The sequence below is a fragment of the Centrocercus urophasianus genome, unplaced genomic scaffold (assembly GCF_019232065.1).
Source record: "Centrocercus urophasianus isolate 14NV4802_14NV808 unplaced genomic scaffold, USGS_Curo_1.0 seq_34, whole genome shotgun sequence".
NCBI lineage: Eukaryota > Metazoa > Chordata > Aves > Galliformes > Phasianidae > Centrocercus > Centrocercus urophasianus.
The window spans coordinates 2948740-2974975 of NW_024884911.1; the positions used below are offsets into that span (position 1 = coordinate 2948740).

Consider the following 26236-nt stretch of genomic DNA (forward strand, 5'->3'; position numbering starts at 1 on the left):
CCCCCCCCCCAAAACGCAGCTTCGGTTTAAAATACCACTGTTCTACTGTGCTTTTGTTTTTAAACGCTTGACTGCATTAGCATTGATTTATTTTTAATACAGCCAGCTGCCGTGATTTGGGGTATTGCTTCTGTTTGTTCGCTTTGGCGACTGTAATGTCAGCTACAGGCACAGCCTGCAGGACAGGGGGCTGGTGGCAGGAATGTTGTGTGACACCAGCAGCGCCTTCACTCATTGCTTGTAGGGGCTTAAGGAGAAAGAAAAAGCATTCTCTTGCTTTTCTCGGCTGTTTCCAATCACCTTGCACATGAAATGGAAGCACGGACAGGAACTCCCTAAGTAAATGAGCCCCTCCTTTAATTCTATTTGCTTACGCCGCTGATTTTTCTCCCCCGTAATTATTTTTACAGGAAAACTTAATTCTGTGTAATGGGGACAAAGTTTAACACTCCATAAGCTTTGTCTGCTGCAGCCCTCCATCTGCTACGCTTTTTTAGCTTAATTGTTTTTAAACTGGCCCAGTAAATAGCGCGTTTGAGAGGCGCTCCTCGTCGAGATGCAATGCTTTGATCTCATAGAACTGTCTCGTTTTAAAGAGCTGATGATCCACCAGCATTTTTTTCTTCCCAGTAGGGAACCTGTCTGCCTCACCTGCCCTGCCCTGCCAGAGCTCCATTCAGACTGATGGAAGGCAAAGGGGCTCAGGAGCAGAGCTGGGCACAGCAGGGACCAGCAGGAGTCAGTGACAAATCAGCTCAGGAAAAAAAGGAAATGTTTAATTTTTATTATTTAATCACAGATGGTGTAGGGGAAAAAAAAAGAAAAAGAAAAAAAGCTGCACAAAGACCAAGAGAGGGGTTGCACTATATATAGATGTACAGCTGTTTCCTTCAGGTGTTATAACTCAAAAACGTAGGATGATTAATTTTGAAAGTTGAAATGTATAGCAGATTCTGATTACATCTGAGTGTCTATAATTTAGCTACTTAGTAAAATTAACTTGACGTTCTTAGTGAGCTGTGAGGACAATAAGGTGTGAAGAGACTGAAGAGCAAGTTTGACTGCATGCTCTTTCCTTACCTCCCCCCCTCACTTTTCAATTTGCAAAGTTAAAAATAAACTTTTTCACTTTTTTTCCTGTATCTTTCCTTTAATCCAGACAAATGAGTTTGCCTCCCCCTGCTGTCAGCTGCAGTCCAACGTTTTGCTTCGGAGCATCTCAGAAGGAGAGGTTGAGCACTGTGCAGCCAGGAGCAGGAACAGAGCTTTGGGCAGCCCAGGTAAGGAGCAGCCCAGCTTGGGATCTCACTGTTGTGCTTCAGAGAAAACCCAGTGCTGTGATTTTGTGAAAATCAGGCAGCTCAAAAGCGTGTGGCTGTTGTTCTACCTTTAATAAAACCCCACCAGCACACACAACCCTTGTGGGGAGCACAGCCAGCATTCAGTGAGCACAAACTCATTTTCCAGTGAAAGCCTCTTGCTCCTGCCTGTTCTCCAGAGCGCAGCGTGAAGGACCCAACAGAATCCAACCCTGTGCTGAGGTATCCCAGACCTCGTGCCAACCTCTGTGGATGATGAGGGTAAGTTATCTTGCACAGCATCATCAACTCCAAATTCATTTTGTTCCAGGACTGCGCCACGTTTTTGTAACCAACAAGCACTTTCAGTGCTTATGTGAGGGTTAAACTAAATGATGTCCCAGCTCATGCTGTGCCACTGCCTGCATAGAGTCTATGTGGGCAGCTTGGACCGAGCTGTGGAAAAGGCAACAGAGGATGAAGGGAACACAACCACGTACGTGTGGTGCTGCCTGGCCAAAATATTGCTATGAGAACACTTTTAAAAGTAATAATAAGTGATTAGCTTTAAAATTAGGACGTTTTGGAGTGTTTGTAGCAGAAAAATGGATTTCAAAACTGTCAAGCTGTGGTCTTTCTGTGAGGTCCTGTTCTCTTAGTATGGATTTGAGGGGTACAGAAGGGAGCGCAATGCTTCTGCCAACAGCAAAATGCCTTTTGATTGTGGCTGCTTGAAAGCAGGCTCTCAAAGGGAGAACTTAGCAGTGATGTGAGCAAACACAGCTGCAAGGGCTGCATTCCATTTGCTCCATGATGACAGACTCAGAGCTCTGTGCCCCCCGTACCGAAGATGCCCAGCCTTGCCTTCTTTGCTCAACAAGAGCTCGAAGTTCTGCCGTCTCAAACAAAACAACGCAAACAGATCTGTGATTATGTTAAAATTTAATTGAATGGTCTGACCCTATATAGTACTTTCAGACCTAGCATCAATCTAACTTCCTAACAGGGCAGTGAGGAAGCACAGGAGGTGGCTTCCAGGAGAATCTTCCAGATGAGATTTAAATGCTTTTAAATACTGAACATTATTTATGTTACTATAAAGCAACGACAGCTGGCAAAACCATTCTTCTTTCACCTCTGTTCTGTCATTTCAGCAGTAGAGAAAAGGGCTGGAAGATGGATTGTGCTCTTGATTCTTTCAGGACCTGTATGACTACAACAACAAACAGCTGTATAACACAATATAAAATCTCAAATGAGCCAGCTTTAAAAAAAATCTGGGTTTTTTCAGTAACTCCAGTACCATGTTTTTGTAATAAATATTAAAAACCAACATCTTTTACATTACAGAAAATGTTAAATAAGTTATTTACAAAAAACCAATTTTTTTTTGCTCTTCTCCCTCCCCACAGCTGGTTCCATAAAAATATTCTTTCAGCTCTTTTAACATCAATAAATAGTAAGGCATAAAGAAGCAACCACCATGCAGAGGAACGGTCTGTCTTTATTAGTGGACCTTTCTCCTTCAGAGAATCCTTTTTTTGCTGGAATAGGAAGCTGGTTTTTGATTGTCAGCTGCTGGGACCTGGTTAGAAAAGCAATAATTAATACTGTTCTGCTGTACTGCACAGATCCAGTCCCTATCCCTGAGCTCTCATCCCACAAAAGAATCAGCAAATCCTGTGTTCAGCTGATCTACCCACGAAAGATGAGATTTCTGTAAGCAGAAAGACTTCATGTCTTCCATCTCCAACTCAGGTAGGACTGAGCCTGTGTAGGAGCTGCATAAGGAGGTGCTCAGAATGTGCTGATGATGAGGATAATAGAGAAAAGATTCACAAAAAGAGAGAGAAATTTAAGGGCAGGCTGGGAACCATACAGCCATTGAGAATGGAATGGTGTGAGGAGAAGGATGCGATTTAGGAGTGGAGAAGTATATTACAGCCTTCTGGGAGTGAAGTCAGAGCCTTCTGGGAGAAATCAAATCCAAACAGTGGATACTTAAACGCTCAAAGTAATTTAATGCTCTGCATTAGCAAAGAGCTGTTTGCAGAAGCTTCACCTATCAGGTCTGCATTTTAGGAAAACAGAAGCACCGGTTGTTAACCCACACTCAGGCTTTAAATAAAGATGCCTTTTGTGAACTTCTTCAGCAGACAGCTTATTGGACTGTGAGCTGATGAAAATAAATCATCGGAGAAGAAAAAAGACATCTGAATATTAATCTGGGGAAAAGTATCAGAAAAGAGAGAGGGTTTAGATGTTTGCAGGGCCAGTCATGAAACTTTAATTCAAACATCAAGTAGTGCAGAATATTTATTGTGGCAACCTGCTGTCACCCAGACTTGATCTTAATGTTGTTCCAATTGCAAACCCAAAACAAATTGGACTAATTCTGCAAAATGCTACTGGCATAGCAGTGCCTATTTCTACTGAGCATGTCAAGGAATTAAGGGCAGCAGACACTTCACTTACTTCCAGGTTTCCTCTAGCCTTCTTCAGGACATCATGAGTTAAAACCACTGGAAACAAAGAGGCAATGATTACAGGACACTGCACTGCACTCAAAGTCTTACAATCAAATAATAAATGATGTACAAACTGACATCTATGAGTTGGGCAGCAGCCAGGCAACCATACACAGCCCCATCACCACCACTCCAGCTTTCTTACTTAGCAAAACCCAGAACTGTTCCTCTGTCCAAAGCCCTGTTTGGGCTCAATCCAAGGCATCAAAGGAACGCTTTCTGTTCATTTTAAGAGAGATGGTGCATGACCTAACAGAGGTTAGGGGGAGAAGGAAGAAAATGGTGCAGTGGAGAGGTTATGTGGGATGATGGGCTGGGAAGACAAGGGATGGCAAAGAAGTCAGCCAGCTCCTCCTGCAGTTCAAGGACAAAGCAACCTAGATATGCTTGGGGGAAATCACATCAGTGGCTCGCTCTGAAGTGGCCCAAGCTTTCTCTGCTCATTCAGCTAGTTTGCCTCTGCAGGGAGAGAGCAAGACCTGTGAATGGAGGAGGGGATGCTTCTAAACAAAACTGATATTTAGAAATGTCAGGTTAAATATGTGATTCTCTAATCTGTGTCAGCTCCATAACTGCTGAAAAATACCATTCACAAGTGCCAATTTAATATTCCAGTCTCAAAAATAAACAATTTAGCCATAATAAAGATTTTTCATTACAATAATAAGAACCCAACAACTCCAAGGGTATAGCTGTCATGAGATAATTATACCCTTGGCGGATTGCTGCAATTTGGCACTGCATTGTTACATGTTCAGAGGTTCAGATGAGGTTTATAAGCATTACATTCTCTTGCCCAGAGAAAGCAGACAGAAGACTCTGAGCCATAAGAATGTTCCAGTCTCTGACTCTAATGTATTTAGGAATGCTAAACTAAATAACAGAAACCTGAAAATCCTCAGTGGAGTGACCAGCTAGCAGGGTACTTAGAGAATGAAGCCAAGCAAGGTCACCCACTGGAATGCCTGTGGTTGCTTACTAGCAAAACAAAACAAATATAAGCATCAGCATAAACTCCAGCCTATGATTCACCAGTTTTGTTGTTTGTACACAGATGCAATTTGGAAACATTTCTGAAATTGCTCTTTAAGGCACAGGTGACTTGACATCCATAATTCCCATAATCAATGAAACTTAAAGAATCTTGTATCTAAGTCTTTCTGTGCTCCTTGCTCATAAAGAGCTCTGCTAGTAAACTCACTTCACCTGGCAAACTAGATTTTTCTAAATCAAAAATATTAAATTCAGTACATGAAGAGAATTGAGAGTATGTGACACTAATGGTGAAGCTGCTGGGAGGCAGGCAGGACTGCGCAGTACGGCTTCAGAATACACAGGTTCCATTTGATTAGGATCTAATTCTGGGTGTGAAATGGAGTGAGTGAAATAAGAGGGAGATGCTCTGTTTTCTCTCTGAAAGTGTGGATGGAAGGAGAGGCTGTGTCCATAAGGTTCAATCTCTGCTGTTTTAAACCCTGCACAGCTCTACTGAAATTACCCACTGTCTGTCTGACACGTCACTGGAACTAGGAACTGACCAAAGCAAATCAGTTAATCTCTCCTGAGGGATTTTAGTGCCACAGACACAATAATAGCTTTGATTTGTTTATATGACAAATCCCAAACTGAGTTACTAAAAACCTAAACAAAATCTAATTTTAGATTTTGTGTAAGTAACTTGTACGTTATCTGGTACAGCACTTCTGGAGGAGATGATCAAAAACCAGCTCATAAGTGGTAAAAAAGCAACAATAATCTGTATGCAGGAGATATATGAAATTTAGACATACAAATTATAGGCTATGGAGCAAAATAACACAATGAGTTAAATAAGGGCAAAATAAATGACTTGAGGAACTCAGTGTTACAATAAACAATAACTTTGCATGATGCAGAGCCTTTTACATTCTAGATTAACTACTGATAGAATGAATGCCATTCAGCACAGCCCAACAGCCTTCATTTTGTTGTTTCTCTAATTCAGTGGAAGCCATGAATTACAAAAAGGAAGAGCCATTGTAAGGCATACACTTACACTGGTCAATGATGACTTTCTCCATGTTTTCCTTCAGCTGGTTTGTAGAGTGCAAGCGTTTCACTGTGCTGTGTAACTTCTTCTCTTGCTCAGTCAGTTTCTTCCGCAATCGAAGTATTTCTGCTTTCATTCCTTCATCCTGCATCCAGAGATGATGATAATATATTAAAGCAGTACAGAAATTATTTATACCCTGTTAACATTTAGACTTTAGATTCAGTTTTTAACCACCAATTCTAAGCAGGTCATGGTTGGCACCCTGTAAAACAGGACTGCAAGTAGCCCTGATGCAGTCTGCTAATAATGCACTGATCTGGATTCTCCATGTAAAGTTAAGCTTATACATTTGTCTTGTTGTGCTGTGAGATAATAGTACCTTCTGGAATTCTCCCCCAGCACTTTGCTCTTTAGAAGAGCTGATTACTCCTGTGGGGCTAAACAGAAGGCAGTGAACACTCAGTATCTTTTAGGAGGCATTCCTTCATATACTGCATTTAAGACATCAGAAGCACTCTAATGATCGTAAGATCTCAGTGTGTTGGATAAGAAGGTCTAAAAAAGAATTCTAAATAGACTCTAATTAAGAACTGTAGTAGAAACTCAGATCTCTCACACACGAGGTCAGATTTTCTGACTGATCCAGATCAGGGTTTAAATCATACAGACAGAAAAAGCCTTTGTCTGTGTGTATCTGTGCCGTGCTCAGATCACCCAAGCCAGGCCAACATACAGCTGCCCACATATACTGTGCACATAGGGATAAAAATGGAGGTGTTCCAATATCCCACATATGGAAGTGAGACATGAAAGATTTATACTGCTTTTCTGATTTAACACATATAACAGTGCCAGAAAACCGCAACAAAAACGTTATTAAAATGATATATCAAGTGTTAGCTTTCCTGAAGTTCTATTCTCTTCAGCAATCTCCTGCTTCTTTTAAGAAATACGTACAAAAAAGCTCAGGGAAAAAAAAAAAATTCAGATGGATTTACAGCCAGAGTTTGAAGCAGTTTATTGTTGAGTGGTGATATCATGACAGTACAGATAATTCATTCCTCATTCGGTTTACTTTCATTCATTTGCATAGTGCAATCCTTTTTAGTTAAAATGTTATAAAACTTGTCTCGGGGTTTTGTCACACTTTTAAGAAAGCATCCTATTTTACAGCTTAGGCATCAAAAACATAAAACGAAAATGTAGCTCAGATTACATCAAAGTTGCTGAAGTTTCTGTTGTTACTGGAATATATATAATCAAATTGAATTTAATTCTATAACAGGGAGTCCAAATCTTTTCTCACTGAAAGGGAATGTTTGCAGTTTGCCTAGCTTGCCTAAATATCACACGGCAAGGCTGCAGATGAAACCTGCATATAAGGAATCTGGTAAATAAACAGCTGAGTTGTGCAGTATGATCAGCACAGGAAGGCAGTGCACATTCAGCCATGGCCTTCAGATGAGAGCTACCTAAAAACTGGGCTACCCACGTTGGATTTACAAACCATTTTCCCAGATGACATGTTCTTAACTGGTGTGTCCTCCTTGACACACTGCAACAGCTCCAGACAGCAAAACTCAAACAACATGAAACAGAGCAATACCTGAGTGCCGTGAGCAGAACTGTGTGCTGCTTTCATTGGAAGGGAAACTCTCCAGAGAAGTTTCAATAAACGTGCAGCCTCTTCTAAAATCTGCTGCACTGTGTTGGTGCTTGCAGAAAAGCTTTGCAGCGATGCCTGGTCTGGTACCTGTATTGTAGGATTAGACACATGTTACATTTTACCTTTAAGGAACGATGAAAATGTAATCTTGATTAGTGGTATAAATTCCATTGATAAGGTTTCCTATTGAAGATGATGTACACAGCTATTGTGTGCCAAAAAAGCTCATTTCTTCGTTTAGACAGGCTGCTGAATTGCACATTATCTCAGAATTTGAGGGAGGAAGGAGATATCTCCTCATCAATAACCATGATTAATAATAGATTACATTTACTGGATTTGCTGTGCCACATGGTAACAGTTGGCAACTCTTGCCTTCCTCCATTTGCATTTTGTGTCACATTATTTGAAAGTCAAATGATTACAGACATCAATTTAAGCAATATAGATGTTTCTTCCTTAGCAGACCCTTTAAACTGTTCCATTTAATGCTAAAATAACTATCAGAACACACATAAAGTGTTTTCCTCTGCTGACAGATAAGAAAATCAAATGGAAGAAATTGCACAAATGTGAAATAAAGGAGAGAAAGAATGCAAGGGGAGCAAATGGATTACCAAAGCAGCAGTGATACAGAATGGGGGAGGGCAGTGAAGTAAAGGCATTTATGGTTTGTGCCCCATCCAACGTATCATCTGAACAGTGACTCGGAATTGCAATCCTCCTGTCATACAAAGCATCCCATTTGCCAAGTAGTCTGAAACTTCAACGATGTAAAGCCTGATAGGAAACCTCACTGCTTTTATCTTTACACCAACAGAAGTTAAAAACTTAGATTTCTTCTTCAGTCATTATTAGCACCTTAACTGGGTCGTCTGAAAACACACGGTACTTCAGAGACCCTTGAGTGTCATTCACACATCTTTCTACTGTGAGTGTGCAGGTGATACTACAAAAAGAATTTCAGAGTTGTTGCAGGCTGCATTCTCAACAGCTTTACTAATTACGACTTGGAAATAGAAGTGTTCTTAGAAATATCTCTGCTAATAGTGATTCAGCAGTATCAGTGAGCAGCCTCCAGTACAGTGTTTCACTGTTTCTACCACCAGCATCTTGTTCCAACCTTCTGTTTCAAATCTCCCCTATTGCAGGTTAAGTTTCTCAGTTCATTATTAACTGCCATGGACACATACAGATTTTTCTTTCCCTTTTGCTGAAACTTGGAGGTAGGTTTAATTATCTCATCCATCCCGAATGCACTACTGGGCTGTTAACTGCACCCAGATATTATTAACACTAAGTAAGAACAAATCAGTGTAAGCAAACACTTGCTCTCCTGATTCTAGGGGAAAACCTTGAAATATCTGATCTTTTTTTCCCCTTGATATCTTTATGTCACATGTGATGCAGAAAGAAAGACTGACTGTGTCTAAGAAGTCAAGACTTTCCCATTACTGAGATATTCAAGTTGCTGGATTAGCTGCTGATATTACTGAAGTATTCACCTGCTACCAGAAAGTGGAAAAAATATATAAGAGCTTCCTCAGTGTGAAACCACCCTTGTTAGCATACATCAGTCATTGCTGTAATGGGATCACTTGTGTTACTGGAGGGCAGGGTACAGGTAAGTGGAGAACCCAGCCAGCTGGCTGTCGTCAGCTGTGTATTAAATTACTTTTAACTAACTCTCATTTCCTGGGATTATCCCAAGCCTCCATTACAGCAAAATCTCCTTTATTATTATTATCCTTAGGTTACTGACACATACCCATAGCTTAAGCCCTGTCTAAAGCATTTTACAGTTGAACCTGTTTTGCTGTTGTTTTTCAGTAACTTCCAGTGTGATGACTACCAGTTTCCATAGGAAAAGCAAGCAGTCTCACCTCATTTCAAGTAAAGTGAGACACCTTATTAAAGGACCAGAATTAACTAACTTATCCACAGCCCCATTAATACAGAATCACAAACAGGAGCCTGCATCTAGATGCAACTTCAACAGCCAAGGCTGAGGTATCCCACCAGAGTTAAGAAGTTAACAGTGCCTGCTGCACCATTAACCTGGTTGTTTTTGTAATCTACACATTTTGCATCGCTAGGCAAAATCCAGCACTTTCTACCAGCTTTCACTGCTTACCTTGATTCCAGGCTCCTGCAGCTTCGTACCGGCGACCTCTCTTAAAGTAACCTCCATTTCTCCCAAAACCTCTTGCCCTTCTGAAATCTGTTTCCGGAGAGCATTGTAATCCTCAATCAAACCAAGGACGTGGCGCCCATTTTTGTCTGCCCACATCCGATGCCCAGGAACGAGCCGAGGGGTACATGGTGTACCAGAAGATGAGGTACTGCAGCAGTCTAAGTCATCTTTAGAGGCAGAGTGTGTACCTGGCACAGAAAAGCAGTAGAGATTTGTTCTATCCTTACACATAGTTGACATGAGACGTCTTTCAAACATGCACATACAGGGTACCTGTGGATGTACCTGTTTGTGCCAGCGAAAAGCCGTGTCTGTGCTTCTGCAGCTCACAAGTGTTTCTGCTGGCAGCAGGGCATTTGCAAGGATTTTCTATACATCAAAAGAGAATAAGGAAGAGCGTATCAATAGAAGTTAACACACATTAAAAAAGTCACCCTGGGTCAACTTCTGTTCCTCTTTTCTACAAGAAGTAGGGAAATACAATGAATTTTCTTGTACTCAGGCCAAACACCTTCCATCCTTCACCCACACTCATTATTTTTGGCATCTACCCAGAGTTGAAGATATCTCCCAAACTCAAGATGTGGCTACAGTATAGCCTGATGAAGATATTTTAATCAGCTCCATAAGGATGACACTCTCCAAAGCTACATCATACATAAGGTCAGATCTTGTATACCTATACAAGCAGTGGGAAGGGAGACTTTAGGCTGTATGTATGGAAAGCTGCAGAGCACTTCAGCAGCAAGACAGACCATTTTTGTGCCCTGTTCATCCATAGTGGGGCCATAACCTGAAATGCAGCCATAAGAATACATTTTCCCTGATGTGCTGCAACAGTATCACTTAACAGTGATTGAAATAAAGGTAAAATATTTCCCAAAAGCATAAAGGGGAAAACTGATTTATACAAAGACCATTTAGTGAACTTATTGATCCTTCCTGAGTCAACCACAGCAAATGCTATAGAAGTCTGCATTAAAATAAGAACCCTCCAGTAAGCAAAATTTCTGGCACTTTAACACAGCCATCCTTCCATCCCAGACATTTTCCGCAAATGCTTTTCTTGAATGAAAAAGAAGTGACAGTTGGAGCCTATAAGACAGCACAGTGTGCATGTCATCACCCCGTGCACTAATTGCTCTAGCATGAAAGGGATCTGAAGGGCTGATGGGCAGTTTCCAAACTGTAGAGTCGGTGTTGAATAAAGTTTTAAGAGCATCTTTAAACAAGGAACAGGTTCTACAGCGTAACCAAAGCACTTGTGGCACAGTACCGTTCATTCCTGCATAATGCTGAGATTGTTTGAAAAGATAATTGATATTCACAGCTGACACTGATCCCATTTCCTCCTTCTTTTCTTTTGAAAGCTGCTCCTCCAATTTTTCGTGCAAAGTCTTGTTTGTCTCTATGCTTCTTTCAAGCTGCACTCGCAAACTCTGTATTTCAGTCAGTAGTTCATGCAAGTCAACTGGATTATTCTGATCTTTTCGAAATTCTTCTGATGCATCACATCTGGGATCTGAAACGATTTGAAAGAAACACTTAACATCTTTCACAATTAAAATAATATCAGCCATTATCAGAATGCTGAACAAGTAAATTATAGCCAGTTTTATCCTCAATATTAAGAATTAACTACAAACGGCACTGAGATAATGGTTTGACAAAGCATGTCTTAATTGCTTTTACTCTCAAAAGATCTGAAGAGCTGAAAATTATTTTGTACTTTGTCCATAAAAGCTAATAAGTCTCATACCAACAGCAAAAATATAATAGTAAGAGAATGAGGAAGATTTACAAAATTTGAAGTGCAATAAAGCACAGTCTGGGGGAAAAAGAAGTAATGGGTAATCTTGGAGCACAGAGGAGGAATAGAGGACAACTGGGAGTTTAATTTTACACACTGCAGAGAAAAAGAAAACAGTGATCACCTGGCAACCAGCAACAAATCTGAACATCACAAAAAAAAAAAAAAGGCTTCATCTTTCATAGATGGGGGTCGGTACACCAAAAATTTCATGTGTTGCTGATGCTGAAATCAAACTGTTCTCCAGATAGTGGAAAGGATTCCAGTGGCATGAGGTGGGTGCTGCTGCTCTCTAATCACATTACCAGTTCTGCAAGGAAATGTACTTCTATCCCTGAGCCAACAGTGGCTTAATGTCTAACACCAAGAGGGCTGTTCTGTAGTTAGGCATGAAATACAGTAACAGCAGGGCATATTACTTAATGTTGGAAGAAGAGAAAAGCTGACTTTCACAAGAACTTCCAGCGGGACATTTGCTGGATCCTGTACGCTGTACTGACCAGCATTCTGCTGTTTTACCTAACCATGCTACCCCTATTTGGTGCCATATCTTCCATTAAAGGTGGAAAGCAACCTGAACATGCCTGGTCAGAGCATAAGCACACCTTGCAACTACACTTCCCAAGTAAAAACCAACATTTTATCATCAGGCTGTTGCTTCTGCTTTTGGAAAGCAAACCCAAGCAAAACCAAAGCAGCAGTGACCGAGCCCTTCTGTCCTCTGACAAGATCATATCCAGGGAGAGATGGGCTGCAAGAGCCCAGGGTAAAGAAATAACTGTGTTTATACCTGTCCTCTTCCTCCTTGCTTCCTCCAGCTTTTCATAAACTTTGATCTCAGTCCGGAGCGACTGCAGTAACTTCTCATTCTCGGAGAGCTGATGCTGCTTTACATTCATTTCTGTTTGCAACCTGTTAAGATCCAATAAATCACTAAGTTAATGGTTGAATTCTTACCCTTTATTTCAAAATCTAGAATCCAGTCCTCCTTCCTCAACAATTCCTCCGTTGCCTTTTGAATGTATCTATGAACCTGATTAATGTTAATGGCTATGGCTAAACACATCCACATCACGCTGACAATTTTCTTCTCTAAATGCATGTCTAAATGTGGACAGAATCTATACCTGTTTAATTCATTACGACTGCTGTAAATTTCACAGGTCAGATATCTGGTCTCGTCCTCCTTTTTGCCAATTTGTTTTTGCAACCTTTCATTTTCTTTCTTGATGCGTTCATAATCCTCGTGAAGACGTTCAATGATTGCATTCTTTTTAGAAAGAGATTCTCTTAGCTTTTCATTTTCCTTTTGTTTATCTGAAAGAAGAAACACGTGGTGTTTGTATTGCCTATAACACATTAAAAGCTTTTCAACAGAATCAGCTCTCTTAGAGACTGACAGAAAATAGCAGCTGCTCTTGTGAGTTTTAGGATTTCACTTTTCCAATTGTTAAATGATTTTTTGCTGTATATATTCCCTGTGAAAATACAACATTTAATCCCCAAGACTTGCAAGAGGTTCTTTAGGAGGGCTCAATAAAAACCTATGTACAGCCTCCTTTGCCAATGCCCCACATCTTGGAACTGATCAGAAGGAAAGCATTCAAAAACTAGCAGCAGCAATTTCCCAAAGAAGGCACATTAACTTTGATAATCCTCCCAGAATAACTTTTTTTAGTTGTTAGGAGGAAAAAAAAAATAATAGGCTCGCTTCTGAGAGTCGCATCCATTCCATCTCGTCCCACAGAAATCCCTTCATCCTATCCTTCCCAGTCTTATCCATCTGCCAACTTTATCACAGCTGTCCTCCCTTCCTTGGTACAACAATTCCCCAGGACAAAGAACTGTTGGTAGGGACAAATGACTGCTGCGGCCAGAGAACTCCACAGGGACATTAAGTCACCCGAAGCGAACCAGCATTAGAAAAGAAAGAGGCAGGTTTGGCAAGGTAACACAAGGCAGAGTCATTCCAACTCCCAACAGTTAGAAAATCATTCCTTCACCTTCAGTAGCCGTGCTGAAAGCACATGCAAATGGTAATACCACGTGCTGCTGACAACAAGCACCTTCAGCCTTCCACTGCTAACAGGATAAGCTAAGATTGGACCCAAGATGAAAGCAAGCAAGAGGTAAGTAGGCAGCTTTCCTCCAGGAACAAAAGGAAAAGAAGCTCACAGCTCTGGAGACATGGATATTATTTTAAAACTCAAGGGCAGCAATGCGTTATTCATCACAGTTCTTAATATAAAAAAGAAACACTGGTATTATCAGATCATATTGTCAGATGTAGAAACAAACAAAAGCTGTAATATTTTAACAAACAGTACATTTTAAACACAATGGTAAGCTGTAAGAGGCACCAAAACGAGGGCTTCAGGAAAAAAGGATTATGAAAATGGGAATAAAAGGCACAGAAGAAAGAGGGGAAAGGACATATAAAAAGAATGGTATATAAAAAGAAGAATGGAAAAATGAAAGCACACATCAAATGGAAAATGCTACGAATAAAGAGAAAGGAGCATTACTGCTTCACTTTTATCATTGTTAACCCCAGTGTGAGTGCTTATGGCTGAGCATGGAATTTCAGGTGTGGGAAGAACGGTGAAGGTAATTTAATGGACTGTAAATACTTCCTTGTTTTCTGATTTGGAATGAGTTGCAGTCTACTTCTGTAAAGCAGAGTTTTACATTTTACCTCTGGATCCTTTTGCCAGCATTGCATTCAGAACTTGATTTTGCTTTCTCAGGAAATGTACTTCAGAAGTGAGAGAATTATGCTGCTCTGAGCCATGGATAAAATTGTTTGCAGAACCTATAAATATGTACATAAAAGATGATTTATGAGTCATCTCTAGGTCATTAAAGATTAAACTTTCCAGACAAGAACAATTTTTAAAATTGCAGAAAAACATGTTATGAAAGGTATTTATCCCCTATGTGTTTTGAAGGTTATCCTTACAGGCTGAAAGACAGTTCAGGTTAATGCCAAGTAACCTAAAGCTCTGCATCACAAGTACCTCTCATTGCTGGGCAGCCATTACCCAAATTGCAAAATTATCCCTGCTAGTCTGTAACCATCAGCCAAGAACGCACCAGGACAAAATGCAGCAGTATTTTGTGACATTGCTATTTTAAAATAATGCAAACTGTACCAAGGTTTACCTGTATTTCTGTATTGCTCTGTTCATACAAACCATTGCAGAGACGGCTAGCTTTTACAAATTAATTAACAATGGCTAATGAAGGAAGTAATGTGATGTTAATATACATGATGCCATTTCAGTCCAGACTGTAAGCGTGGAGTCACCATCTTTCCCTCCAGTTATAATTTATGATGCTAGGGATGAAGTCTCATACCTCTTTATTTCAGATATTTAAGGTTTATATAGCTGAGCCTGTGTTGATCACCTTGGGCTTCCATCAGTGGTTATGGGGAGGCACAGGAACCCCCAGAGAGGGACACATCCTCTGCACGTCCCTCTGGGGAGGAAATGCACTGTCCTCCAAAGGGAGGAACTTCTTGCCAGTGCCTCCAAGTGGAGCTGTGTGTGACTGGATTTTAATGTCTGACTGCTAGAAACTCAGGGTTGGTGAATCCTACTCTGAAGGTCTCACATGGATGTGAGTGTTGAATCCTGTTGTATCCACATCAGGTAAACTCCAGCCTAAGTAATCCTCACAACGTACTGCATTTACACTACTCATCCCACATTGATGTGTACAGTACACCTTGAAAACTGCCATATTCCATTCTCAAGGCAGCTGCCTTGCAAACACAAGTCAAGTAACTGTTATTGCCCTTTATAACCTATTTCTAGTCAGTAAAGCACTTCAGAACCCACTGGAATTAACATTACCATTAAAACTATTTTTCAGTTGATTGGTTATCCCAGCATCTACTATGCTTTAGTGCTCGAGATAACTGCATGAGTGTCAACTGTTTGGTTAATAGAGAAATAACCAGCTGGCAGAAAAATTAGTGGAATGTATGAGGAGGATGCCTTTCAGCTCTGGCAATTCAATTCAACTGGATGTGCTGCACTTCCTCTGAATAATCTCATTTTATTGTAATCCCAACTGAAGCTTTTACCAACTACCTAACTGCGATGTAGTGTGCCATGATATGCACCTCTTGTCATTACTGAAAGACTCACAGGCTCTAGAAGCTCAGCACTAATGGCATTTTACTATCTATATGTTAAAGAGTTGAGGTAGCTACGTGAACTCAAAAGGCTTTTTCCTTTCAGATTTTAACAAAGCAATTCAACTTCAAGTAGCAAACCTTGATGGTCTCATCTTGATTCTAATTTAATTTATTGCCCATCACCCAGCTTTATCCCATCTGAAAAGTTATGCTATCACAATCCGACCGAAAAGCTTTAGAATATAACTATTAGTTATCTTACATAATAAGGGATAATGCAGAGCCAGTGGTAATAAGGCCACAATCCTGCAATTTGACCTACTACTGAGACTACTACTTCTGTGCAGAGCCCTGCTGACATCAATTATGCTCTCCATAGATGCAAAGGTCCATCCAGCCAGAGTACAGTGAAGCATCAGGGCCTGCAATTGGGCTACACTTGAGTTTTCATTATGTTATGTGCTGAGCACTACGTGTGAGCACTAAGAAAGCATACCTTGAAGGTTTCAAAGAAGCACTGGCTGAAAGACAGGCACTACAGAACATCACAGCAAAGAGGAAGGGAAGAAGCACTCCCAATGAAAGCAAAATAAAGGCAAAACAAAGCTGAAGGCTGAGGACAGACATTAGTTGCTTATGGGTTAAAAAAAAGGAAACAAAAACCCCTTTTAATGTTAACTGCTGTTATTAACATTTGAAACATAGGAAACTCAAAATTAAACCTTTGATTTTATTTTGATGCCTAACATTTGAAATGATTGAAGCAATTATTTCAGTTCTACCTGCACTGCAAATCTCAGCTCTGTAGTAATGATGTAGTCATTACCAGCACCTTGTATCACTTATAGAATGGTGGAAGCCCAGAGGCACTCAAATGCTTTGAAAATCAACTTATTAAAAATAGCATGGCAAAAAAAGCAGGCAGGTGTGTGTGCATGCATAGATGCAATATCTACCAAATAGTCAAGAAAAATTCTGTGTGTTAAATTTCTTTGAACACACAACTCAATATCAAACAAATTTAAGAGGCTCTCATCAGCAATTAAGTTCTGTTACAACTTGGTTTCGATTTTTAAAAGAAAACAGAGTAAGGATATTAAGTTAAAACTGAAAAAACTGCTTTGAAGATTATGACTCAAAGCTAAAATCCCCTTCAGCTCCACTTGGGAACCTGTTTTTACACTGAAAGTTAAAACATAAAATAACAAAACCCCACGAACAAAACCCATCTATTATGAAAATAAGTAGCATCATTACTCGAAGAGAAGATATCTGAGAACATGAAAGAGATCTTCAGAACTGAGAGAATAAGGAAGAGCAGAAAGAACACCATAACAAAAAGGAACAGCTGTAACACACAGTTGTTTTTTCTTTTCTTTTTGAAGATTTTCCTCCATGCATTGCTAGGTGCACCAAGGCAACAAGAAGACAGACAGAAAGCATAAGACAGTTTATAAAGAAAATATACTTTCACTGCATTAATGGATGCCCTTGCCAGAATCTTTATGAAGCCGTAACAGAGCTGGAAGTGTTTCAGTGTGGTTATTTCAAGAGAACGGTGTGCCTTTCCAGCACTGTAAATACTTCATGTATGAAATGGATGCTTTTTTTATACACCATTCCAGCAGAGTAAATTATTCCTGAAAGCACACTGCCATTTGTAGCCAGTATCCATTTAAACAACAACAGAAACGGATCACGGGGATGATGTAAAACATAATGAATCTAATGTCAATATTAGTGAAACTGAGTTAAGAGAAGAGCATAGATGTATTCATTGCCTGCTTCCACTCTGAGTAATATTACATATTAATCAATTGTCCTATAGGGAAAAACTTGGGAAGGAGAACAAGAAAAGTGCAAAATGTGGGAAGGTATGTCTGGTGCTGTGTGCTTGAAAGGTGCTAGGAAATGGTCCTGAGTGGGAGCCTGGCCACCATCTCATGACAAGTTTTACATGCACCACTGAGCTGAGTTTTCAGAGGTGCCGAATACTACCAAGAGAGTACAGTAATTCTGAATTTGCATGTTTATTTTTAGTCTTTTTCATCCACTGCTTTATATTAGAGTTTGGAATGAAAACCCACTCTATGTTAAAATTTCCATCGGTTTGACAGGTACTTCTCATTAAAAACTCACAATGTCATTTTGTGTAGAACACATTTATCATAGAAATCACTTCAAGTGACAGGCTGAACAAGGCCCAGGCTCTGTGCTCTACTGTGGCTATTTTTCCCTTATGTACACAAACCTGGCTTCAGAGGCAGTCATAGAGCTGCACAGAAGGCACCTCCAGCAGTGCTGTACTTGGAGCACTCACCACCCTGAGTACACAGGGAGGAGAAGTATGAGAGCTAATTCCACAGCATTCTTCCTTCATATCAATAGCAGCAATGTAATTTAGTACAAATAGCCTCCTCTTTTCATACTGGGCTTGGGCCCAACTGAAATTATGTTGTTAAAATTGGCTTCCTCACCTGCAACTGCCCCCGGCTGGACGTGGCAGAGGATTAAGAGGGTGACATCCTAACATCCAAGACCATTATAACAATAATGATGTCCTAAAGGCAAAAGGAAGCGGGCTGTTCTCGGATAACAGAACTAGAAGGTCATTCAATTTTCTGGGTGAAATTCAACCACAGTAACATCAAATGGCTTAAAACAACCTGGTAGCACTTCGGTCCTGTTCTCTTAGCAACACTTGCAACTGTAGGCTCTGTGGTGTATCCGCATCCCACAGAAGCTCTGTGCATCTGTATTGCTTCAAGGAATGGAGTTAAGGTTAGGATTAGGCATTTGTTCCCTCAGGCTTCAGGCAGAAGAGGTGGATTTAAGTTATCAGCAGATAAATTCTTACCTTGATCTAGCTCTTTGTCTCTTACTTGCCTCTCAAGCTGCTTCCTCAGTCTCTCATTGTTTTTTATGGAGTATTCTAAACGTTGTCTCAGGATTCGAATTTCATTCAGATACTCCATTAATAACTCTGCATGAACCAAGAAATCACTTCTTACTTACAAGAAATTCTTATTTGGACCACTTCTTATTTAGAGTAAATGACTGTAACCCTCTCCACTGAGCACTCCTGTCAAATCTAATGTGTGTTAGGACACACAACCATTCAAAATGTTACACACTAAGTAACTGTGTCCACAACAGGCATTTCTCCATTTGGGCCCAAACCACACATGTCCTGAGAACTACTCTAAATGTTAACAATGGTCCAGTTTTCAGGCTTTTTAAACATCATCTTCCTAAAAAAACTGTAGCAGATGGAAATAACATCTAGTTAGAACACTGCCTACATTCAGACATGAATCCAAAGCTCTGCAATACAGCCAAACATTCAGACTAAACACACTAAGAGTACACATTCTTCCTTGTAACAATAGGAAGCCTACTGGAGTAATTCAGATATAAATTTGACTTTGGCTCACACAATGCATACCTTAATAAATAAATCTGCTCTATCAAGTTTCATTACCATACCTGTTCCTTCTTGCTTTGCCATTCTACAATTCTTCTTCCACTGGCTGTAAGTTTCAGCGTTACCCAGGAACTTATCTGTTTTAGCTGTCACTATCTTATTTGCCAGTTTATCCATGTCATACACTCCTGGTTTACTCTGCAATTTTTTCTCCTGCACACGACGTGCTATCTCAGCTATTAAATTTTCATTGCTGCCTGTAACAAACTGCTGCCAGCACCGCTCATGCTTAGTGAAACTATCCAGGTCAAACATGACACTGCTTATTAATTATGCAGCACTTACAATTCTCAAGGAAACACAACACTGGCTTTTATAAAACTAGAAAATCTTTCTTTTACAGTGCAATAATCTCTTGACAATTGTCTATTTCCCCTCATAACTTGTCTATTTAAAGACCGTCTGGAGTACCGTAAAAGATGATAGTCTAAAACAACAAAGACAAAATATCGTAGTTAATTTTGTTTCAAACAGGAGGTAGTTCAAATCGTTGTCATCTCTGTGTGCCTTATTACTGAAATTGCAATGATTATGCAAGATACTGGAAAGCTGGAGCAGACAAACATTCTTCATTATTTCTTAATTAGTTCCCTCGTGTCTTATTTATCGCAGTTTCCCCAATATCTTCGTTGGGAAGATTGTTACCTGGGGGAAATTTGCTTGGCAGAAGTGCCAGTGTGGCATGCTGTCCTTCTCCTAGGTCATGTCTGGGCTCTGGTGATCCGAGAGATGACTTCTCTGACAAATCAAAATCAGACAGGCTATGAAGAGCAGATGGTACAGGTGATTCATCCTTAAGCTCCTCATACATCGTGGCATTCTTCTCATTTTCCCTTTTGAGACAGGCAACATGTTTTAAAATGTAAGAGTTATTCTATTATTTTGGGAGCAGGAAAGACAGCATGGTATCATGTTTACAGGACAAAGGCAAAGCAAGTGATTTTAGGTGACTAAACATTACAGAGCACTATGTTAGCTGCATGTATCAAGATTGAAATCCAAACCTCACTGAAGTCAGCAGGAACAACCAATGAATCTGAAGCCCAGTGTTCACACTGCAGCACAAGGTGATCACCTCTGTGCTAAGGGGACCTCAAACTGCCTTCAATAGGAAGCTGAGGACTTCTGTAGCACAAAAGAACCCCAGGCTGGCAGAAACCCAACATATGCAGCCAACACCTGCTCTCTTCACCTTCACCCTCATGCTGCTTTCTTCAGCAGAATGGCGTTTTGACAGTGAAGTACAACAGAACTGTATACTGGTGCACCAAGATCACACAACCAGAAAAGCTACCCTTTCTAGCAGCTGCAATTAGGATAATACCTAAATACACACAGTGGCGTCTTACAGCACAACAGCGAACATTTTGTTTCTTTGTGAAAGGGAAAACCTGGCAACACGATGGTTTGCCTCAGTAATTAAACCATGCATTGGTGAAACACTGGCAGAGGTTGGTGGTGGACGCCCTGTCCCTGGAGACATTCAAGGTGAGGCCAGACCAGGCTCTGAGCACCCTGACCAAGATGCAGATTGTCTCTGCTCAATGCAGGAAGGTGGACCTTTAATGATCCCTTCCAAATGATTCCATGATTTGCTGAGTAGAGAAAAAAAAACTAAGCTTGTTTTCTGTGAATATTTTACTAACAAAATGTATATTACTGAAACAGGCAGCATAAAAAAAGTCCCCTCCAAAAAGTAAGACAGTAAGGTTGGGCTGCAAAACATGGAGCATCCTTACCAACTTGTCAAACAACAATACACTTAAATAACACTGAGTTGCACTCTTACCTTTGAGCTAATTCATAAAGTATGGTAACTTCTGCACCTACTGACTCTCCTGCAAAGCAAAAGCATCTGATTAAAGAGAGAGACTGAGAATAATTTTTGCTTCCCCTCCATTTCAAGCTATTCAAACACAGACTGGTAAATTAATGAGAATTTAGAGAAGCCAGTGGATTCTCAACACGCTGTGCATTCATGTCAAATATGTACGTGAGAAAAACTACTTATAACACAGCAACAAAAGTTTCTTTGAGTTCAAAAAAATGACCAAGGAAGGACTGAGCAACATATGTGCCAGATTTTACACAGATTTTAGTGTTTTAGTTAGCAGACTGAGATGAAATATCCTGCTACATGACAAAAGGATTAGGGGCACTACTACTGCCACTGCTACTTCAATAAAAATTGCACAAGAACCATTCCAGCTTACTTGGATGTTGGCCATCTGGAGCCAAGCTAACAAGCTGTCCTTAATAAAGGAGCACACACAGGGCTCTGCCTGCAGTACTCTCAGTGGCACAGTGTGTAAGCACACACACAACTCAGTGCTACAGACCTGGGCTCAGACACTAATTTGAATTAGGAAATAAGAATTGTGTCGTGTCACCTTGGCTCAGCACAGTGCAAAATTTTTGTGCAATTAAGCAAAAGTGGCAGGCAAGAGTTGCACAGCTCAGATTTCAGGGGAATGAACTGAAGGTTAGGATGGAAATGCAGAGACAGACGGCTGTTTATGCACCTTCTTTACAGTCAGTTCCTAGTAAGCTGGATGTTCTTTATCGCCCTACAAACATCATTTTATTTTACAGTGTGATTCAGTGCAATAGCATTGTGTTAGATACATTGAATTGTCTCAGTTGTCAGTGGCTTTTCATAGTATATAGGATACCATCTGTTGGCTTGGTGGTTTTTTTTGGTTTGGTTTTGTTTTTTTTTTTTTTAAGACATTTAATGTTTATTCACTGCACACTCTTCCTATTTTTAATGCAAGGAATCTCTGTTGCCACCAAAATCACTGAAGACACTCAATCTTTTATTACACTGCTATGACACACTGCCCGTTAATGCCTTTTCCTCATATACAGCTCCCTTCCATGAGCCATCACAAACAGCAAAATGCTGCAACTATCTTTAAAGAAAGACAGAATACAAATCATTGCAGGGCTGGGAGCTGAACATTTCCAAACAAAGGGATCTTCCAGAAGCAATGTCAGAAAGACACAGGGGGTCTAGGTCCCTTTTTTTAGGGCAATTCAAGTGCTTGGCTGAAGATGTCCGTTTTGCAGCTGACATCTGCAGAAGCTCTACCAGCTGGGTCACAAACAGCACCAGTTGCAATCACAGGACTGAAATTAAAACTTTAATAAACCATAACGACTGGGTTTTGAGCAGTTTAAAATCCTCTAAGACAACTCAAAATGGAAATGGAAGGTGCCAATACAGAGGGCAACTGCAAAGGTAAAGCCCAGTCTTTTTGGATCTTCCAAGCCAGTCCATCGCATAACACATCCAGAAGCAACCATGAGAAAGCAAGGGTTTCATTTCCACAGACACAAAACTCTACACGAACGCACTTCAAACAAGCACAAAGCTTTGCTACTTACCATACAGGAGTTTCCTTTCCAGCTTTTCAAACAACAGCACACTTTGATTCAGCTGCTCACGGAAGCCTTCAGCAACGTAATAATCCACATCACTGGCTTGAAGCAGTTCCTCAAAAGCCTTAATAAGGCTCGTCAGATGCTGATGGTAAGTGACACAGCCACAGCGGATCTCCTTAATTTGGTGGTGTTGAATGGAAAGCTCTTGAGCTTGTGAACGAACTAATGAATCATATCTGAGGAAATGAAATTATCTTTGAAAGTAATTTTCTGACCGTAAATAACATTTAAATATAAATAAAAAGTGAATTAAATTTATATTTCTAAGCTATAATTTTATGGGACTCGATTTTCTTTTAAAATGCTTTTATGGCCACAGTGACAAACGCTTTGTCTCTAAGTGCTGAGTTTTGTATCTGTGGGCATAACTGGTGGTTATTGTCCCTCACTTAACTGCTTCATTTTTAAGATGTGCAGAAACTACAATGAACTGGATTGTCTGCCTGAAAGTAACACAGATTGCATCGAAGGTGCCAAAATAAATAAGACAGAATACACTAACAGAATGTTAAAGAATACACTTATTTTTTCCTGTTATTATTATTGTTTTTTACTCAGCATGCAAACTTTCTATACTGGCCACCAGGAGCACATTTGACTTTCACCCAGCTTGATGAATTCTACACATCTCTGCATGCTTATTACCAAAGACACGACCATGGCAACCACTGCAGTGTTCAAACTCTTCTCCACAAGCTAGGGTCTACATATCAGTTCAGAACAGTTGAATTTATTCTGCACTTGTGAATGTAGACATCTCCTTTATATTGCAACTATCTGTAGCACAGATGCACTCCCTTTTATGGAATCAAACATCAGCGGATCTGAAAAAATGCAGGGAGTCAAAGAATAGAGGGCATAAACAAAATTTATGATGGTGTGGGTTGTTATGGCATTTTTATTGTCATTTGTATAGGGAGAGACACATAATTCATTTTGGGGTCTGTCGTTTGTGACTCGTGTCGTTGTTCTACACAGTGGCCATAAAAACCTCACAGAGCTCCACACCTTCCCATTCCTTAATTCACACAGTTACATCTCCCTTTGTAATATGAAAGAGGTGCACTTTCAAGGAATGTAAATTTATACATGCTATGTAGTAAGAATTTATTTTGTGACAGTAACACTAGAAGATAAACAATTGTCCATGTTGCTGGTTGCTCGCTGTCTCCAAATATTTCTACCCAAGCATTCCAAAGAAAGCCAACAGGATGAATACCTTTCCTTGTAATGCTTCCTGTTATTCAATCAGCCCTCAAGAAATTAATGACACTACAGTCAGGGGAAAAAAAAAGGTTGGGTCTTATGAGCCCACATTTTATGTCTGTGATTTCTATATATGCTATCAGAGATGCTGCCCCTAGTCCTTCCATATGAAAAATAGGACTGATACTTCCCAGCCTCCCATAAATGATTTTCTAGCTTACAAGTTTATGCCATAAAATTTCATTCATTAATTTCAACATACATATACTTCTACATCCTTCAAAGAAGGCACTACAGCACACAACTGCAAAATAAATTATAACTAGTCTCAAATTCTTATTTTACACATAAAGTGTGGTCACACAAACAGAGGGTTTGTATGAACATGTCAGCCAGCTTCCCAGGGAAATGTCTGTAGCTTAGTGGGACCTTCCATTTCCTTATACACGTCAACGGACAGAAACAACCTCTGAGTGATGTAAGGTCATCCCACCTCATAGAGTAACCAAGGATATTTGAGTTTGCTCAGGAGAGGATATTTCACTGCAGAGCTGTGGGCCTGAGGTGTGGAAAGAGATCCATAGCATCCCTACTGCAGGCAGTACGAGTTTTTCAGTAGTTCTGCACTAAGAAATATAGTAATTTGTACTTCAAGACATCTCTTAATTAAATGCTCCAGTTCTTTTATATTATATTAGTAAAATTCATCATTTAGTGCAACAGAGTTGTATGTGAATAAAATCTATCACTTGGCAGTGCTGTTTAGAAAAAGGAACCTGAAGCAGTAACAACTTTACTCACTTGGATGGTGATGTGTCTCTCAGTTTGTTTTGAAGACTGTACACGTCATCAGGATGCATATCTGCAACCAGCTCTTTTTTGAGGTCTGTCTCATTAGCTGAGAGTATTTCCTTAAAGTTTTGTGCTGGCCACAAGGTTTGTGCTTTTGAAGACTGTGAATTCCTATTTTCGGTGTGAATCTCACAATCCTTCAGCTGATGTAAACCAGGAAATGGTTTGATTTCCTGCATAGCTGTATCTTGTACAAAACGTCCTGCCCCAGGCAAAGCTGCATCACTCAGCACTGCACTGGAAATACCACTCAATAAAAGCTGGTCAGAGGTCTGTAAATGAAATACGAACATTTTGTACTTTTCAAGTTCAGACTGCATACTCTTAATTCTTTGTTTCAGTTCTTCTGTATCATCTACGACTTCGCAGTCATCAAGTGCATCTGTGCTTGTTACACTCGATTTGAGAGAACGAAGACACTTGGAACCTGAATGTGCTGTGGCTGAGTCAGTGTCCTCATGTTCCACTGAATAAAGCTCTTCATTTATTTCTTTTAATGAATGCTGGATATTCACATCGCTAATGTCATGATGATTTTCCATTTCTGAAAAACAGGAGGCTCGTGTGTGAATATTAATATTTATTTATCTAACATTCTGTTCTTAACAGCACTAGAACGAATTCATTTACTTCTATAATGACTGAATAAAAATGCAGAATAATTACGAACTGCACCACACTTGTTTTGGCCCTTTCACCCCTTTCTGTGATTTGCCCATTAATTCAACTTGAACATCAAATACTGCAAACTCCTTATCAGCTGTCAAATAACCAGTACTGAAAATAAATCCACTTTCTTTTCCCAAAAGACTGAAGAGTACTTTTGGTACATTCACTTCTGAATCAGAGACACTGGCGATGCCCACTTCTTTCCAGCCAAAGGGATGATAACTTCAGACATAAGGCAGTGATGTTTAAAAGCTGACTGCATGACCTTAAATGTGTCTTTCTAAAACTTCTAATTATATATTCTGTTTCTTCTCACTTCAAAATCTATGTAAAACCATTTGGAGCAAAAAGTTGCTGGAATTTTAAAAAGACTATTAACAAAACAATAAAATTTGAAAAAAGAGTCTTTAATAACATCTTTTTTAAAATGTGCTCAAAACAAAATTCATTAAAACGTTCACTGCGAAAGGTTTTACCAGCACTGATTTGGCATTCACAGCACATCTCTTGGTTGTCTTTGCCACTCTAAGTAATGAAATCAACGCAGACTCAAAGCAATAAAAGTTATATATATTGCTACATATGCTCTGTGTTAATAGTTCTGCGTGTGCTGAGGGCTGTAAGTATCAAAGAAAATGGTATTTTCTGGTTACCAATAAATTAAAATCTCCCATTCTATTAATTCTGCAAAAGATCTTAACTACTTAGAAACTCCCTTTTGGGAGTCATTCACTGATGTTGAGTAAGTCTGAAGAGTTTCAAATCCCTTTTCATGGAGAATGAATGTGAATGCCCGAAATCTGACTCAGGATAGTATGTTTGAGGGGACAGCTGTATGTGAAGTCTTAGGTCAAGCAGAAGGATGAGATAATAAGAACAAAATAACCTAAAAAGAGGGGGGGGGGGGGG

General features: G+C 39.9%; 1 protein-coding gene across 3 annotated transcripts in view; it reads right to left on the reverse strand.

The window, feature by feature from the left end:
- Positions 1 to 2223: 2223 nt before the first annotated feature.
- Positions 2224 to 26236, reverse strand: part of CDK5RAP2 (CDK5 regulatory subunit associated protein 2) — a 72549-nt gene continuing 48536 nt past the window's right edge. For 2 of the 3 annotated variants that reach the window (XM_042830648.1, XM_042830647.1), the window contains 14 exons: positions 24608 to 25202; positions 22544 to 22776; positions 20946 to 20994; positions 19802 to 19989; positions 18530 to 18655; positions 14224 to 14340; positions 12656 to 12845; positions 12319 to 12440; positions 10995 to 11240; positions 10004 to 10087; positions 9659 to 9906; positions 7465 to 7611; positions 5862 to 6000; positions 2224 to 3820 (listed from right to left, as the gene is read on the reverse strand). In XM_042830648.1, the coding sequence (XP_042686582.1) occupies positions 3615 to 3820; positions 5862 to 6000; positions 7465 to 7611; positions 9659 to 9906; positions 10004 to 10087; positions 10995 to 11240; positions 12319 to 12440; positions 12656 to 12845; positions 14224 to 14340; positions 18530 to 18655; positions 19802 to 19989; positions 20946 to 20994; positions 22544 to 22776; positions 24608 to 25202 (2690 nt within the window). In that variant the 3' untranslated portion in view covers positions 2224 to 3614. The remainder of the gene's footprint in view (positions 3821 to 5861; positions 6001 to 7464; positions 7612 to 9658; positions 9907 to 10003; positions 10088 to 10994; positions 11241 to 12318; positions 12441 to 12655; positions 12846 to 14223; positions 14341 to 18529; positions 18656 to 19801; positions 19990 to 20945; positions 20995 to 22543; positions 22777 to 24607; positions 25203 to 26236) is intronic. The other variant, XM_042830649.1, reaches the window with a different exon arrangement.